General features: G+C 44.8%; 1 protein-coding gene across 2 annotated transcripts in view; it reads right to left on the bottom strand.

Moving 5' to 3' along the window:
• Positions 1-15,734, bottom strand: part of TGM1 (transglutaminase 1) — a 140,858-nt gene that overhangs the window by 24,426 nt on the left and 100,698 nt on the right. For both annotated transcript variants that reach the window (XM_069633984.1, XM_069633983.1), the window contains exons 5-6: positions 11,020-11,138; positions 10,822-10,929 (exon numbers count right to left, since the gene is read on the bottom strand). In XM_069633984.1, the coding sequence (XP_069490085.1) occupies positions 10,822-10,929; positions 11,020-11,138 (227 nt within the window). The remainder of the gene's footprint in view (positions 1-10,821; positions 10,930-11,019; positions 11,139-15,734) is intronic.

Raw genomic sequence — 15,734 nt, forward strand, 5'->3', positions numbered from 1 at the left:
AGGGGTCTGTTTTAAGGATAAGAGGTTGGCCCAGCAGCTCTCGGTCATGAATGGCACTCTCCCAGGCCGTTAATACTGCAGCAATGGCAGGCAATCCATAGAGGATCAGGGTAGGGGAGATTGGGGCCTACATGACAAGTACAAATAGAATTGGGGAGCCCCCCGCCCCTCCCTTTCTGAAGCAGGGTGGCGAAGGGGGCTTTTACTAAAGGAATTAAAAGGTCAGCTTCTCCCATCGGAAACGGCACAAGGCCGGGGATTCTTGTGGGGACGAGTTTAGCCTGATAAAAAAGGGAGAGGACTGAGGAAAGGGGAAGTAAGGCAAAGGTGGTGCAGAAATTCTTACTAAGGAACAAAAGCTCTACTTCACCCGTCAAGTGACTGTTTTATGCTTATATGACTTCCTGTTGTTGGAAACTAGGAAGGCGACGGACATAGAGACCCATTGCTAGCAGTATGAGGTGCAGGTTTTGTTGCACACAGGTGTGTACTAGTTCATACTATGTTTTTCCATTTCCATTTGTAGTGGGTCCAGGAAAAGCTAATGGAATCAGCCAAAGAGTTTCCAAGGAGCACGTCCTTTCGTGAATTCATGCTCTGCATGCCGGTACACTTCGCCTAAAAGTAAAGGACCTTGTGCGCTGGCTGGTAGAGCCCCGGGAAACTAGACTGCTGACATTCTTCCTTACCTAAACTGAATGCGTCATGAACATGCTCAACGAGAGCTTGAAGGGTCAGGAGAAGAAGGGGAAGCATAGAGGGACAGCACTGCAGATTTCGTTGATAAATCTATCTCACTAGCTGGGAACACACCAAACAAGCTTCCTGTTTTTTTTTACGGAAGACGCTGTGGGAAGTCTCCACATTTTTCAGCCCAATATGTTGATATTTGACAAAAAATGTTAACTTTGCCCTGCCGTAAATTGATTTTCATCCATTGCAAGTCAATGGGAAAAAACAAGTCTACTACATCTTTCTGGTACTACATCTCTCTCTTAACTGTTTTCAAATGTTGGGCGATATGTTGTAAATTCCGCTGTGGTGGGCTCTGTACAAAAGGCATCCATGCCATCCACATCAGAATGCTTTGGACAATTGGCTGCTGAAGCAGTGTCAAAAGGATTAGCCCAAGACTCAAAGAACCCACACGCTCCAGGACCACATATACCCAATATAATAACTGCCATGCAGGCAGATCACAAATCTATACTAGGCCTACAGAAAAAAGCCCTTGAGAGGGTACTTATTTGGAGCGTATGTTAATGAGTGCACAATCCCGACACCAATAACTGAGGCACCCCAGGTGGGGTGAGGCTTGGTGACTTATATACACGACATATACCCCTGAACCAAGACAAGGACCAGAAACCGGCTAAGAGAGCCCTCATCGTCAGGGAGTGAATGGTGGAAACTGTCCAATAAAGTAGTCTCGCCAGGTTCACTCCCGCTACTAGATCTGCCTGACCCACTAACCTTCTGCCCAATGGAAACAATGACAATGCTCTTCATAGCACATCCGGGGTGGCGGTTCACATGGGGGATAACATGTTTGACCCTGCAACATGTCCACGACCCCGTTCTATATAATGGTTTCCTCTACCCCATGCAGAGAGATTTGATCAAATATTCTTGACAAAGAGGTTGGACCCGACTTCATGAAAAGAAGTGAAGTCAGAATGCCATTGGATGCAGGGCAAACAGCATATCACCTGTAATGTAGACTTTACAATATTTTAAAAGCAATGGAAAAAGTCTGGGCAAGTTGGCAGGATCGAGTGTTAAATACCATCGGACCATTGCTTCAAATACTCCAATGTGGGGGAGGAAGAGAAAGCAACCTTTAAACCCAGAAGTAATTAGCGGTTGTGCACTAAGGAAACATTGTTTTGTGCTAGCCACTAATGCCTCATTGATTTAAAGAAGTAGAAATTGTATTTTTAGGAAAGTGAACCCAACACTGATCTGTTTGGCAGACTTACGCCCACCAATCAATTCAAAAGAACTGTTGTTTGTATATGGGGGCGGTAAATGAGAGCGACAAGTTTGTGTCAACCTTCACTGCCCTTGATAAAGCACAAACATCCTTAAGAAAATTGTTTCAACTGCAGGATTTTAACCAGGGCCAGCCAACATAGGGTCTGTTCTACCAGCCAAGCCTAATATACATGTAGATGTGGGAATAGTGGCCCCCAAAGACTGAGAACACAAACTCCCTACACATATGCTAGATTAAAGCCATTCTTCACACAGAGGGGGCAGGGTCAGAGGGGATGAAGACACAGGAGAGGCGATCGTTACACGTTTCCAGCGATCAATGTGCATTAAACATGGTTCATATATATGCTATAGCATTTGGCAATCCAATACAGAATAGGGTCCCTTAAGCTTCCCGCTTTCCAGAGCTTCAAGTGCAATTGGTACCTCAAGCGATATTTCAGCCCGGGCAAGAGGCGGTTAATTAGTTACAAGTGCTCCCAACAATTTCATCAGATGTTTCCAGTACAAAAGAAGGACTCGGGTCACTGACCTGTCTTCAGTCTGAAAATGTGCAGCCAATTTCCCATATTCCACCATTTCAAGATGGAGACAATAGCATTGTTGAGAGCCGTATTGAGGCAAGGCCACTGGTTAGTTCTACTGGATCGTAGGGATGCTTATCACACCATTCCACATTCTCTGTTCAGACACCTTCTTTGCTTCTCAGAGCATCAAAAGATTTTTCAGTTTGGCTGCTGCTCTTGGGCTGGCTCTCAGGCCCCATTGGTGCTGTATAAAACTCATGATAGTCGTTTTTTGAGGGGAAAAAGGCATCATATTGCTGATGTACTCTGATTAAGGCAGAGGCCCTTGGAATGGTCCAGACTCACGCCAACACTGTAGTGCGATCATTATGGATTTAGAAATCTTGACCAATTGTCAAGAGTTAGAATGGAAACCCACCCAAATCGTTCAATTTCTGGGGTTTCTGATCAGGCGGGCAGCTCACCATTAGAAGCCAGGACATGTGCAGACTTGAAATCTGCTGCTGCAAAAATGAAAGGGCCGAAAACAAGCCTTTTCTGCCTATGTCCCAAGACCATGGAACCTCCTCCCCGTCAGCACTAGACTCATCCCTGCGCTCCTACAATTCAGAAAAGAACTCAAGACCCACCTCTTTAAGGAATCTCTCCGCCTCAACACCTAGGCCATCACATCGTCTATGGCGCCACCTGACTCGCAAGACGTCGCCCGCCCTCCCCTCCCCACCACCCAGTACAGAAGTACCCCTCCTTTGTGCCCCTCTGTATGCCACCCCCCAACTGTATATCTGTTCTGCTGTTACCTCTGAAAAGCACTCTGTTATGCATCTGTACTGTTGTATACCTCTGTAAAGCGTTCCGATGCGTATCTGTATCAGTGCACACCTCTGTAAAGCGCTCTTTTGCTTCTCGAAGCCAGGTCCGCGCTCAAAAAATAACACAATAATAATAATAGTGGTGTAAATGCCAGATTCCAGCTGCATTGTACCAGAATTCTGTCCTTAAAGAAGGAGTTAAAGGCCTCATTACAAGTTTGGCAGTGCACGAAAAAAGTGGCGTTAATTCCATTACTGACACTTTTTTCGCAGTAACGTAATTACTGTCATTTTTTCCGCACTGCCAAATCATAGGTTTTGGCCGATTTACTACCAGCGGAACTTCTGCATAGTAAATCCACAGATTTGTTGAAGAAAAGTAGCAGATTCACCTCCAGCTTGTTCCTGAAGGTAAATCTTCCACTTTTCCACCAAAAATCAGTGTATTTACAGTGTGGCAATTCTGCCGACGGCAAATCTGCCAACAATGCCCATACAGTCTCATGGACTCCAAAAATATGGAATTACACCACCCTACCAAAAATTGTAATCCCATTATAACTCCACAGGATCAAGTGGTGGTAGCAATAATCGAGTTTGGCAATAATTTGGAAGATCGATCCCCGTATTACCACCAAACTCATAATGAGGCCCAAAGTCTGTTACTGGCCCAGTTTGTGACCCTGCGCCATTTGGCTAGAAATGTGGGCCTGTTGTCTGCCTCTATTCAGGCTATTGTCTTGGGAGGATAGCTCAGGGGCAACGTGCTCGCATTGGAAGCAAGATGACACGGGGCACCACAGGTTCGATCCCCGGGCCTGCGCTTAGAAACCTCTGGGTATTAAGCGTGTTACAAATAACCTATCATATCATTCCCAGCCCCCTGCATTACAGAACTCCACAAAGATTAACAATTCAGCAACTACAGACCCGTTTGGGCTGCTAAAAGTTTCCCGAGATCTAAATTTAAAAGTACCATGGTGGCTAAAACATAGGCATGGAATGGACGTTTAACGTTCGTTTCTTCCCCAGGTTTTCACTTAGAATCTGGTGCCGTTCTTGTAGGGTGGGGGGCATCTTGCGGTTTCATTTCAATTAGAAGGAATGATCACAAGATGAATGTCACTTGGATAACTAGTGTTTAAAGATTCTTAGAGTGTCATTTGCACATTAAAAGTTTCAGAAAGGGCAGGATACACTGCTCTTCTAAACATGCGGGGTCCCTTTAAGTTGCACCTATTTTTTTTTTTATAGTTCCCTAAAATATTTCAGCCGGAGGCCAATCCCAAGGGCAATAGATACAGAAGCATTTTTTGAGCGAGACAAAGAGAGGCGTGGGTTTGCCTCTTCTTGACAGGTGCACTGTGGGCAGCTCTTCGGTTCACACTTTGAACTGCCCGTATCTTGGCACGCCTTGATAACAAGAGGTTAGTTAAACACTATCAACATGCTTTTGCAACTGTTCTAGGAAGTGCAAAAGCCGCAAAAGGGGAAGTGTTGTCCTTCCTGGTGAGTCCTTTGGGGTGGGTTACCAGGTGTCAGCAAACGGTTGAGAAGAAAAGAAAATAGCCTGGAAGATTCCTGACGTGCCTGGGACGCAAGATGGCTGCTCCCTGCAGCCGAACCCCGGGCAGGAATGCATGACAAACACTGCATGAAAACCGAGGATCTGAAAAAATAACTTTGTAGGTTTTCTAAATATCTGGCAACTTGCCAGAGATGTGCAAAGCAGAGGCATTTTGGAAACAAACAACGAATGCGCCACTAGATGTGAGTGTTACATCTCAAAAACATTGTATGACTTGTGCAAAGACACGCTGGGGCAGCTGGGGGATATGTCAAGGGGAAAGCACAGAAGGGGTGGGTAAATGAATGAGGACTGATGAATGAATGATTATGAGGAGAGAAGAGTAAAAGTATTGTGCTGTGGGCATGGATGGAGGAATCGTGAAACCAGTAAATTTCATACTTAACTAAGGTGCAAGGGGTGGTCTCTATTGCCTTTGATAGATTTTGCTAGAAGCATCTTTCATGGGGCATGTGCTGCTGTATTTTGAAGGGGGGTTCTGTACAAAGCATGCAGAGCTACACTGCAGGTAGAACTTCGTGCACATGCTGTAATGCTTGTTGTTTTCGCAAGGAGGCCGTGCGCTCAGGGTGTGGAGTAACAGATTTTGCCAGGAGTTTTAAAAAGACATGTGTGGTGCTGGAATTGTCTGAACCGTTCTAGCACTGTGTGGGCTGAGCCGGAATTGCACAGAGGTTCCACAAGTGAATATGCAGTGCTAGGTTTTGCAGCGAGCTTGCAGCGCTGTGTGCTGTGCTGGATTCTGACGGGATCTTAGGGCACAATGCCGACCAACAGCCCCTATTTTTGATGGAGCCTTTTGGTTGATGTGATATGGTCACTCGAGCTGGGTAAGGGTGAGGGGTGGCCTCATCGACAGTCAAGAACCACGCATACACGGTGCTGGGAATCCAGATCGGCCCTCCGGCCGGGTGGGTTTTTCCTTTTATTTACCTAGTGTAGCTACCTCCACTGGCACCCATGCCAACTGCATAACAAATAAACCCTTAACAAAAGGTATCTGCATTTACTGACTTTGCCATAAAATACTGGGTTTTGGCGACCCTCCGGGCCTTCTCATTAGCCTTGTGGGTCTACCAGGTAATCTTCTAATCTTGCTGGGACTCGCCTGTTCCTTCTTTTGGGATACCTAGTTGCTATGGCTGACATCACCTGTGCATCCTCCTTCTGAAACCCTTCTGTCTTCTCCATTCACTATTATGTCCTTGCATGGTATCGATCTCCTAATCCAGATCTTCACCATGATTTATTCGCTCGCTGCCTTTCTCCTCTTCTTCTTCCCTTGTTACATATTCTACTGATCTCCAGGTGGTTACCATGGAGACTTTTCAGTGCATGATCTTAAAGCGGGTAGATTTATAAGGACACAACTTGTGCATTGGTTTACGGTTTCGGATGAGTGGCATGTCCCCCATTTGGATGGTCGATGACGCTAGTCGTCGGCATGCTGATTCTTTCTCATTTCTCGCAATTTGATCTTCTATCAACCTGCTCAGATTGATGCTTGTAATGGATCTTGGCTCGTGCTCTGACACTGACAAACCGACTTTTTGATGAAAAAAAAGCACCAGCAGAGGGCCACATCTGTTGTAGTGTGTGGGATGGTCCGATATACTGACAAGAATGCCACTAGCACCTTTTCTGAGGACGTTCCTTGTTCAAGCTTTATACAAAACATCTTGTTCAACATGTGCATGAATAGCTCCACATCCCCATTTGCGTGTGGCCAGCATGGTGGTACCCGAACAGAGGTCTATGGTCGAAAATATTGCAGCCCCTTGTAAATCCGCCAATATCATCTAGTGTTGGCATTGGGTTTCTCTTTCTTTTGATGACCCTGTTTGGGGTCCTCTTGTCAACAAACATGCACACCTCACCCGGTTGTTTAGACCTTGGAGCGATGACAATAGGAGACACCTAAGGTGTAGAACCTACCACTTTTTCCCCGATCTTCGTTCTCAAAGGAAACAGTATTCTGTGATGCCGCAGAGCGTCCGGTGGGGCGGTTTGGTCAATACACAGTTTCACTTCTTGATCTGCTCGATATGCAATGCCCTGAAATATGTCTTGGTATTTTTCGTGCAGTTTTTCAACATCCATTTGGTACAGGTTGTAGGCAAATATACCAGCCTCAGCAACTCAGCGGTATGGCAGCCGAGTAGCGTGTCTTTGGCATCCGGAATGACATAGAACATTGCCAGAGTGGATCCCCGGTCATGTACCACTTGTGTGTGGAAGGCTCCTTCAAATGGTATTGTTTGCTTACCGCCATACATGTATATTCAGATTTTTGGTGTCACCAATCGTGGAACAGGCTGTCATTTCCTAAACTGTGCCAATGTCATCACATTTACTGACGCACCTGTATGTATTAGTGGTGAAAATACGCCTATCTCTTCTAAGACTTTTCTAGAAGGTTTGGGTCACTTTTTGACTGATCAAGCATTAAACTTTAAACATCTACTACTACCACTTTTCATTGACTGAAGGGCCTTCACATGTAAAAGTCCTAACAAGTGCTTTTTAGAGTCCTTCGTGCCAGCCTAGACAATAGCATCTCTTTCTCATGGACTGGCCACTTTATTTGGCTTTATAGAATCTATAACTTACCTCCTTCTGATAGATCATCATCAGCGGTACCACTTACCTGGAGCAGAAACAAAACATAGCTTCTTTCTTCGCAACTCTTGGATTCCGTTTGGGGGATACATTTACCTGAAATCGGAGTTCCCTGTTGTTTGTTTTTTGATTCGTCTCACATGACATGTCATGGGCTATGTCATTCTGCGGCCCCTCTTCAAGTTAAGACAATCAGGAAGTACATTCTCCTTTGTTCAGATCCAAGCTTAAACAAGCGACTATGGCTGTGACAGTGTGTTGGATTTGGCTCTGTCTTGGGGACTGAGGGACCTCTCTCAACCTGAGGTAGTCGACGGGCAACGCCAGAGCCAGACCTGCCCTCAGAGGTGGTGTGGGGAGTTGAGAGGAACACCGCTCCCTGGTATACATGGAGCCGTGCATGTACCTTGGTACCCCTTTCTCTAACGTGAAGCCTACCATCCTGTCCGTCTTGCCATGCTTCTCTTTCCGTTACAGGAATTACATGAGAAGGTGAGCAGCCAGACCCTGGGAAAGGTAGGCTCACGTGGAATCCAGAACCAAAAGTGGAGACTACAGATCCCAGCATGCGACAAACTGTGCCTCTGGTCTATTACGATGGCATTGATGCTGCAGAGAAGAGCAAGTGCCGACCCCTGCAGGAGCCACATGCCAGATGGCAGGTAGAACAGATGAAAATAATAGTACCTGCTATGCTGTCGTGCTGCGGCGGGTATCGGCAGACAGAGAAGGAGCCAAATAATTTCCGGAAGGAAGAACCCACATCTGCATTCCAAGAAGGAGAGAAGTTGTATGTCAAGATGCTCATGCCATTCCTGCTTAGGTTACCTAGAAATTCCAGGAGCGCGAGAAAGTCATCATGTTACGACCTTTAGGCCTTCCAAGGACACGGCTAGCTTAGACAACAGGGTTACCCTGTTTTTAGTGAATTGATCCTACATTATACATTTTGGCATTAGGGAGTCTTGGCTTGTGAGATGGGAACCCCGTTCAAGGTTGAGGGCAAGAGTAGAGGGACTACCCCTAGACTTCAAGCATCGTTCCCTCTAACTGTATGTTTTACCTTAATAAAACCTAAAACCTTATTTATTTTGCCACATGTTTTTTTTTTACAACATGGTCGCACTGTATATGCAGAAAAGAAAAGTATTGCAAAAACCGCAATACTTTCTAAACCCTTTAATGTGAAAATAAACCTTGAATTTGTACAAAAGGCTCCCCCTGAGGCAAACTAGGGTTTTCTCCAGAAAAAAAACGAGTCACGCAGATAACCACTCCAGATAATTGTTTTAAATTGTTCATACATTTCTTAAACCTTATTGTGTGCAGTCGATCCCAACTGCTTCAAGGGAACACTGAAGCTTTGAATTATTTTTCACTTAAAAAATCAGTGCTATTCAAAATTATATCCAGCAGAAAAAGAATAACACGTAACTCCCTGGGATGGTAGTTCAATCGTTCACTTTTGCACCTTTTAATTTTAACTAGTCTCTGGATGTGCCATTCTGCCTTTATTAAAATCATTCGCCCCACATGCCGACAGGAGGGTGCTCATTCAGCGGGAGCTACTAATCATGGTGCTGAATCTATAGTTCTCTTTATTGCTGATTTTATTCATCAATCCCTTGCTGAATCACTTGTTCCTGATACTTAGAACAAGACATTGTTTGTATTGCTTATTAAGAAGCCATCTCTTGATCCTGGGGAATTAAAAATTATTGCCCTATCACTGGGCTTCTAGGCATCGCACATATTTTGGAGCAGGTTGTTCCCTTCCATCTTCAACAGTTTGTTGCAAACAATGGTATCCTCAATCTTTTTAAATCAAGTGTTCGGCCCAGCCAAGGAACAGAAACTGCACTTGTGTCTGTTTGGGATATTGTTGTGTCGGGCACTGACGCAGGATGTTTCACGCTGTTGGAGGTGCTCAATCTCTCAGTCAGTGTTTGTTATTGTGGATCACCAATGTCGTCTAGCTCGATTAATTACCATAGGTGAGATCTCAGATAGAGCTTCCAGATGGGTTCAGTCTTTCTTAACAAGCCAATTCCAGAGGGTGAGATTGGGCCGTTTCTTAGCATCATTAGTGAACATAAGCTATGGAGTCCCTCAGGGCTCAACCCTACCCCCTTACTTCTTACCATTTATCTTCATCCTTGGCAATCAAGGTAGCTGGATAACAAACTCAAAACTAGACTGTGTAAATTCTCGCCACATTGATATCACCAAAGGCCAACTTCAACGTTTGCAGTGAGCATAAAATACTTCCATGTGCCTTATTTTTGGCTTTGCCAATTGGGAGCTGGTCGCCTTTTTCAGACAGTCACCTACTGGCTTCAGGTGAGTTGTAGAATATCTTTCAGGATCCTTTGCCGTGTATTCAAGTGTTTACATGGCCTGGCCCCCAGGTTTCTACAGCTAGAGATTGTACCATATAGAGTACCACAATCCCTACAATCAGAACAATGCCATCGGGAGTATGCCTAAATCCAGATAAAAAAAAGAGGGGTGATTATATATTCTCTGTAATTACTGCACGGCAGCGGAATAAACTTACCATGGCCATCCTTTGTATAGACCATTGTCTTTCTTTTCGGAAAGCCCCAGAGACTTATTTATTTTGCTAACCTTTTTTCTCTTCAGTCTTGTTCTATTTGTTAACACCCACATGCAGTTTTTTTTTTCTGTCAGGATCTGCACGTTATACATTTTTAAAAACTCCAACAAAAATAAAAAATGAATGCAAATTCCCAAGGCCCTACATGTCACATGCAAAACACAAGATGCTCCCAAAGATGTGACAAACATATCCCTCCACAAAAGATCACAAAACGCAGCCCCCGGACAAAACAATGTGAGAACCCCCCCTCCTCCAAAGAGCAATGAAAAACATAGGGACTTATGAAAGAGGTGAGAAAATGTTCTCCCAACAGGTGTGCAAAACAAGCAATCTATGAAAGAAGTGAAAAAAACTCACAATAAACAGGCAAAATACAGGCACCCTTAAAAGGACGTGCATAAGAAACCCCCACAACACACATGCAAAATGCAGGCACTTCACTAAAGAGTTTTAAAAAATGACACTCACTAGTCAGATAAGGATTGGGCGAGAGGCGTTTTGCAGGAAGGAAACAGGAGACAGATTAGGAGTCAAAAAGGGAGTGGAAAGCAAATATGTTTGACAAAGTGCTTAACATTCCAAACCTGGTTACAGAGCACTATATGGAATATACCAACTTGAATTCAGCCACAAAAGGAAGGTGTGTTTTCCAGTTCTTACCAATGCCGATATCACCCGGCAGACACTGACAGGGTCTGCTCGTCCTGGGTAGGGCATGCCGCCGCGGTCCAGCAGGTACAAGCAGGCGTCGAGGATTCCTCTATTGAACTGAGGAGAGAGTGGGAGAAGTGTTAGTAGTACCATCATTGCTCGCCATTACTAAACCATATCCTAGGAACCCCTTACCGGACCTCTTACCTGCCCAAAGTTCCAAGATCGCTCCCCTATCTGATGCTCGGTCCCGTAGTACAGGCGTCCAATCTCGTTTAGGATGTATTCCCTCTTCCAAGACTCATCGCTCATGTAGACAGAATCCACTGCAGGGATACAGGAGAGCGGAGGTGAGAAGTCAGGAGCTCTGCAGCACTTCATGCCCATGTTCCAGAACTATACACATGGCCTTCTTTATCATACAAGCACTGGCAAAGTCAACAGTTTTTTAGTATTCTGTAATTAAATTCTTTGGCCATCTATACTGTCTCCCTGGTAGTTGCTAGAGGGACCGGGGAGGCTGCCAACATGGCTGATGGTGGAAGGACATTCTGTTGAAGATTGTCATCAAATGGCAGAAAACGTGTCCCACTGGAGTTTGAATTACCAGAGCCATGCACTCTTTTTTATTGCTGCTGCCTGGAATTGTTTCCTGACAAGTCAGGATCCATAGCACCAATAACATAAATGGTTACTGTCCCGGCAAAGTTTATGACACACGGGCTTCACTTTTTTATCTTTAAGCCTTTTGTTTCAAATCATTTTCAAAATGACTTAACAAACATCTGCTTGCTATTTTCAATAGAAAAATGTGCTGCCACAGGAACCCTAACACAGCGTTTCGGCCTAGCGCTCTTCATCGGGTGCTTGGGTGTCCTGAAGATGGTCTTAACTTTCACGCCGCCAATGGATGCTGGCCCTTGGTGTACATGCTGTCACCTCGAGCTTGATGGCCAGTAGAAACTGCTGTCTATGTTGCGTCATCAGAATAGCTGATGGTTACAAGAAAGTTGTGACCCATTCTCAGAACGTCACATGACCGTCAGTCCTTTTGGTGAACGGTGGCTGAAAACTCAGTGTATTTCAGAGACAAACCTAGGCCGGTGCTCCGATGTTAGATGGGCCTACAATAGAGGGCCTTATAGCCGAGTAAAAAGCAACCTCCGGCAATCCATTTAGGTGATGCACTCGGCCCTGATGAATTAAAAGACATCTTTACTTGTGATCTGGACTGGGGGATTCCAGTTCTTAAACATGTTTTAATGCAATTTATATCTCAATGACTTTTCCTGACTCTTGGTAAAAAAGTATTTTGTTGTTAAAAAATAGGATCGTGTGACCCTTACCGCTATCATCCCATTTCACTGTTGGGTATCCTCAGAAAAAAACATTTTACGAAAAAGCTTGGACTGAGAGTGCAGGTTTGGGCGGATGGCAATGAGATCATTTGGCTCTCGAGCTGAGATTTCGACAAGTGACCATTTTTAGTCTAGACTTGTATATTTGAGAAATACCTCTGCATCCAGGTTGTAAATATGTGTGCTCCATTTTTAGATATGAGCCAGGCATTTGACTCCATTGATAGCCAGATGCTGGGGGTGAAATGAAGTAAAGTGGGCATATCTGGAGGTCTGCTGGGGCTCAGAGAAATTTCACACAGCCATTCGCTGGCCACTCTCTGATGTGGAAGAGAATTAACTGTGGCTTTCAGAGCTGATGAGGAAGTTAGACAAGGGTGCTCACTGGCTCCTCTGCTTTCATTGTATATGTGGATGATGCACTGAATAGAGTCTTTGCTGCTCCTGCGAGGGTGCGTGGCTACAGCTGCCAATCTTTAATGTATGGTGATGACAATGCATTGCTAGATTTGCTGAACTCGTGTCTGATCTCTGCTGGAGATTATTCAGACTGCATTATCCAGAGTTACATTTGGCTAAAGTTAAGGTGGTGCCCTTTGAGGAAAAGAATTCATTCTTTCAGGTGGCGCTTAAATAAAAAGTAAATTCGGCTGACCAGTGTAATTATTTAATTATTTAGGCATTACCTTGCCTAGAAATGGGGCGTGGTTAGTGCATGAGGCTAGGCTAGTGAAGATCTTACGACAGATTGGTGGTTTAAAGCGAGTCTTCATTAAAAAGGGTGCCCAGATCCCTGTGGAATGTATTGGATCTATACAATTGAAGGGCCACAGCCATGTTACATGGTGCTGAAATCTAGGGACACATATGAATGAAGGAACTTGAAATAATGCAGTACACATTTGTGGGTTTTGGTTTAGGGGATCCAAAGGGAACGCCAGTCTATGGTCTACACTTAAAAATGGGGACCCGGCTGATTGTAATACAAGAAAAGAGGAAGATTCTTGACTGTGCTCCTAAATAGCTGCTGGGTGGTTCAGTTAATCAGAATATTGCTAATATTATGGCTGAGGCACTAGGCGAGATAAATTTGCATACAAGTGTTCTAAATGTATGCAGATTTTTTCTCATTAATATTAATGAAGGATTTCCTAGACACCTGTCAGGTTTCCAGGCATGGAGTTGGACAACCATTCCCTAGGGAATAGCTGCAAGGGTTTTTCAAGTGGTATAAAAGCTTGGGAGGATTAATGCAACTATGGGGCTTACACCGCTTCCCCCCTAGAGATGGAGGAAACCAGGAGAATGGGATCCAGAGCCGATGAAGAATGGCAGCTGGGAAATTGGGAAAGTGTGGTAAAAATAGGGTTGCTTTCTGTATATGTGAAGGTCAAAAATCCCTTTGAAAGCGAATAAGTTCTAAGCAATATGAAATCTTCTTAGGAAACTAGTCACAGCCCTCTGTCTGACTACATAAAGTTGGGAAAACGCCAATGATGATGGGTATTGCAATTACCATATTGAAGGTATGGAGGATCTACCTCACGCCATACCTGTGGGCACAACGGGAAGAATGAGCCTTAGACCTATGGTTCTGAAATATAATATTATGTCTTGCCTTGAAGTGGTACAGTTTTTCTTGAAGGCAGAATATAAATGATGTTCTTCGTACGTATATTAGGCAACCTTTTTAACAGTGAGTTAGTTTATGATTTTGTATGATTTATTCAGAGATGTGACCGTCATCATCTCAATCTGCCTTCCTTTACTCTCCGCCCCTTCTGCAACTAATCCAGAACAGGACTGCGAGACTTGTCCTTGGCCTCAAGCCTAGGGATCATATCTCTCCATCCCTGAAATCTCTCCATTTGCTCCCGGTGACTGCAAGGATCAAGTTCAAGACCCTCTGCATCGTCCACAAGGCTTTCTGGAGCCGGGCCCCACACTACATCCAACTCTCTCTTCCTAAACACCTTCCTTCTTGAGCCTTTCACTCAGCCACCTCCAACACTCTCTGAGGGTCAGAAACTTCTCCAGGCAGAGTGTGGGTGGCAGATCTCCCTTCACTGCAGGTGCCTCCCTCTGGAATGGCCTCCCTGCCCCTCTCAATCTTGACCTGGAACACCTGAGGTTCTGTAAGCAGCTCAAGACCTACCTTTTTCCTTCCGCTTTCTCTCTCTCTTTCTTCCCTTCTACCCTACCTGACTGCTGTGCTGACTAATTGCCTGGCTACCCTCAAAATCTCAATGGGCACCAGGTACCTCCACTACCAGTAGCCCCTGAACTGCCTCTGAGCCTACCGCGCACTTGGGGCTTTATCTGTAACCCTACAGTCCCCTGCCTCCTCGCACTTACCCAAAGCCTCGCTGCCGTGGCTGCACTTACGTAGAGTAATACTGTCCTAATTACACTTCCCTCCCCTCGGCACTTCTCTCCCTCTCCCCCCTGCACTGGCACGATCTGAATGACACAAGGTCCAGTAAGATCGTTTGTTTTGTCCTCCCTCTGTCTTCCCTACCTTGTCTTGTTGCGCCTAGAAACACTTGTATACAGGCGTGTTATAAATGACTCATCATATAATGTACGTTTTACCAGGTTTACATTTTTGTGTGTTTTATGTAATGTTGTGTTTGACTGCAGACATCTTAAATGAAAATATTATTTGACACAATACCAGATGAAGAATGGTAGCTCGAAACGTTCCATTAGGGTTGTGTTGGGAGACAATGTTACATGTTTCAATAGCAGGAAGACCTTTACCAAGCAGTTTTGAAAGTCATTTGAAATTAAATGCTCCAGGATTTACAAAAGTAAACTTTCTGTGTCATAAACGTTACCACTGGAAATCTCATTTGGGCAACAGTGTGTGTTATCAATGCCATTGACTGGGAAATGCCGCATTGCCAATAAATTATTTCAAATGCACTTGCGCCATTGCTAAGGACTGCCATCTGATGCCAAAAACCGCCCCATTTCATAAATCGACAACATCTGCTGAGGGACTTGACCATAGTCAAGGATTGCCATCAGTGCGCAACACAGTGAGGAATATGTTGTGGGCTTCTTTTTTCATGTTATCATGGAAAGAAAAGACAGACCTCAAGACTGTCACATTTCAATGCCACAATAAGGAGCTCAATTTTCGCAAGTGGCAAAGCGTGATTGAAAGGCGTAAAAGCCTTGAGGTAGGCTTTTGCCGTCCAATCACGCAACGCCACTTTTTCATGCATGTGCATGGTGGAAATGATGGGCAGAACGCAACTTGTATTTCCGCCGTCTCTCTTCATCTCTGCCATGCCAATGCTGGATTCCTATGTGGCCCGGCAGCTTTATGCACCAGCATAAAGCTGGTGGACCCCATAGTGATCCATTGGAAATGCGGCAGGCAGTGTTTACAATTACAATTAAACACTGCCAGACATGCTCGCATGTCGCACAGGGTTCATTTGCAATTGTGAACACTGCTTACTTGCACGCATGATAGGCAGTGTTCACAATGAAAAAATAAAATGCTGTTTAATTGTATTGTGAGCGCCGATTGCCATGCTTGCATGGGAAGCAGTG

Source organism: Ambystoma mexicanum, chromosome 13 (assembly GCF_040938575.1).
Source record: "Ambystoma mexicanum isolate Mex_15411 chromosome 13, UKY_AmexF1_1, whole genome shotgun sequence".
Taxonomy (NCBI): domain Eukaryota; kingdom Metazoa; phylum Chordata; class Amphibia; order Caudata; family Ambystomatidae; genus Ambystoma; species Ambystoma mexicanum.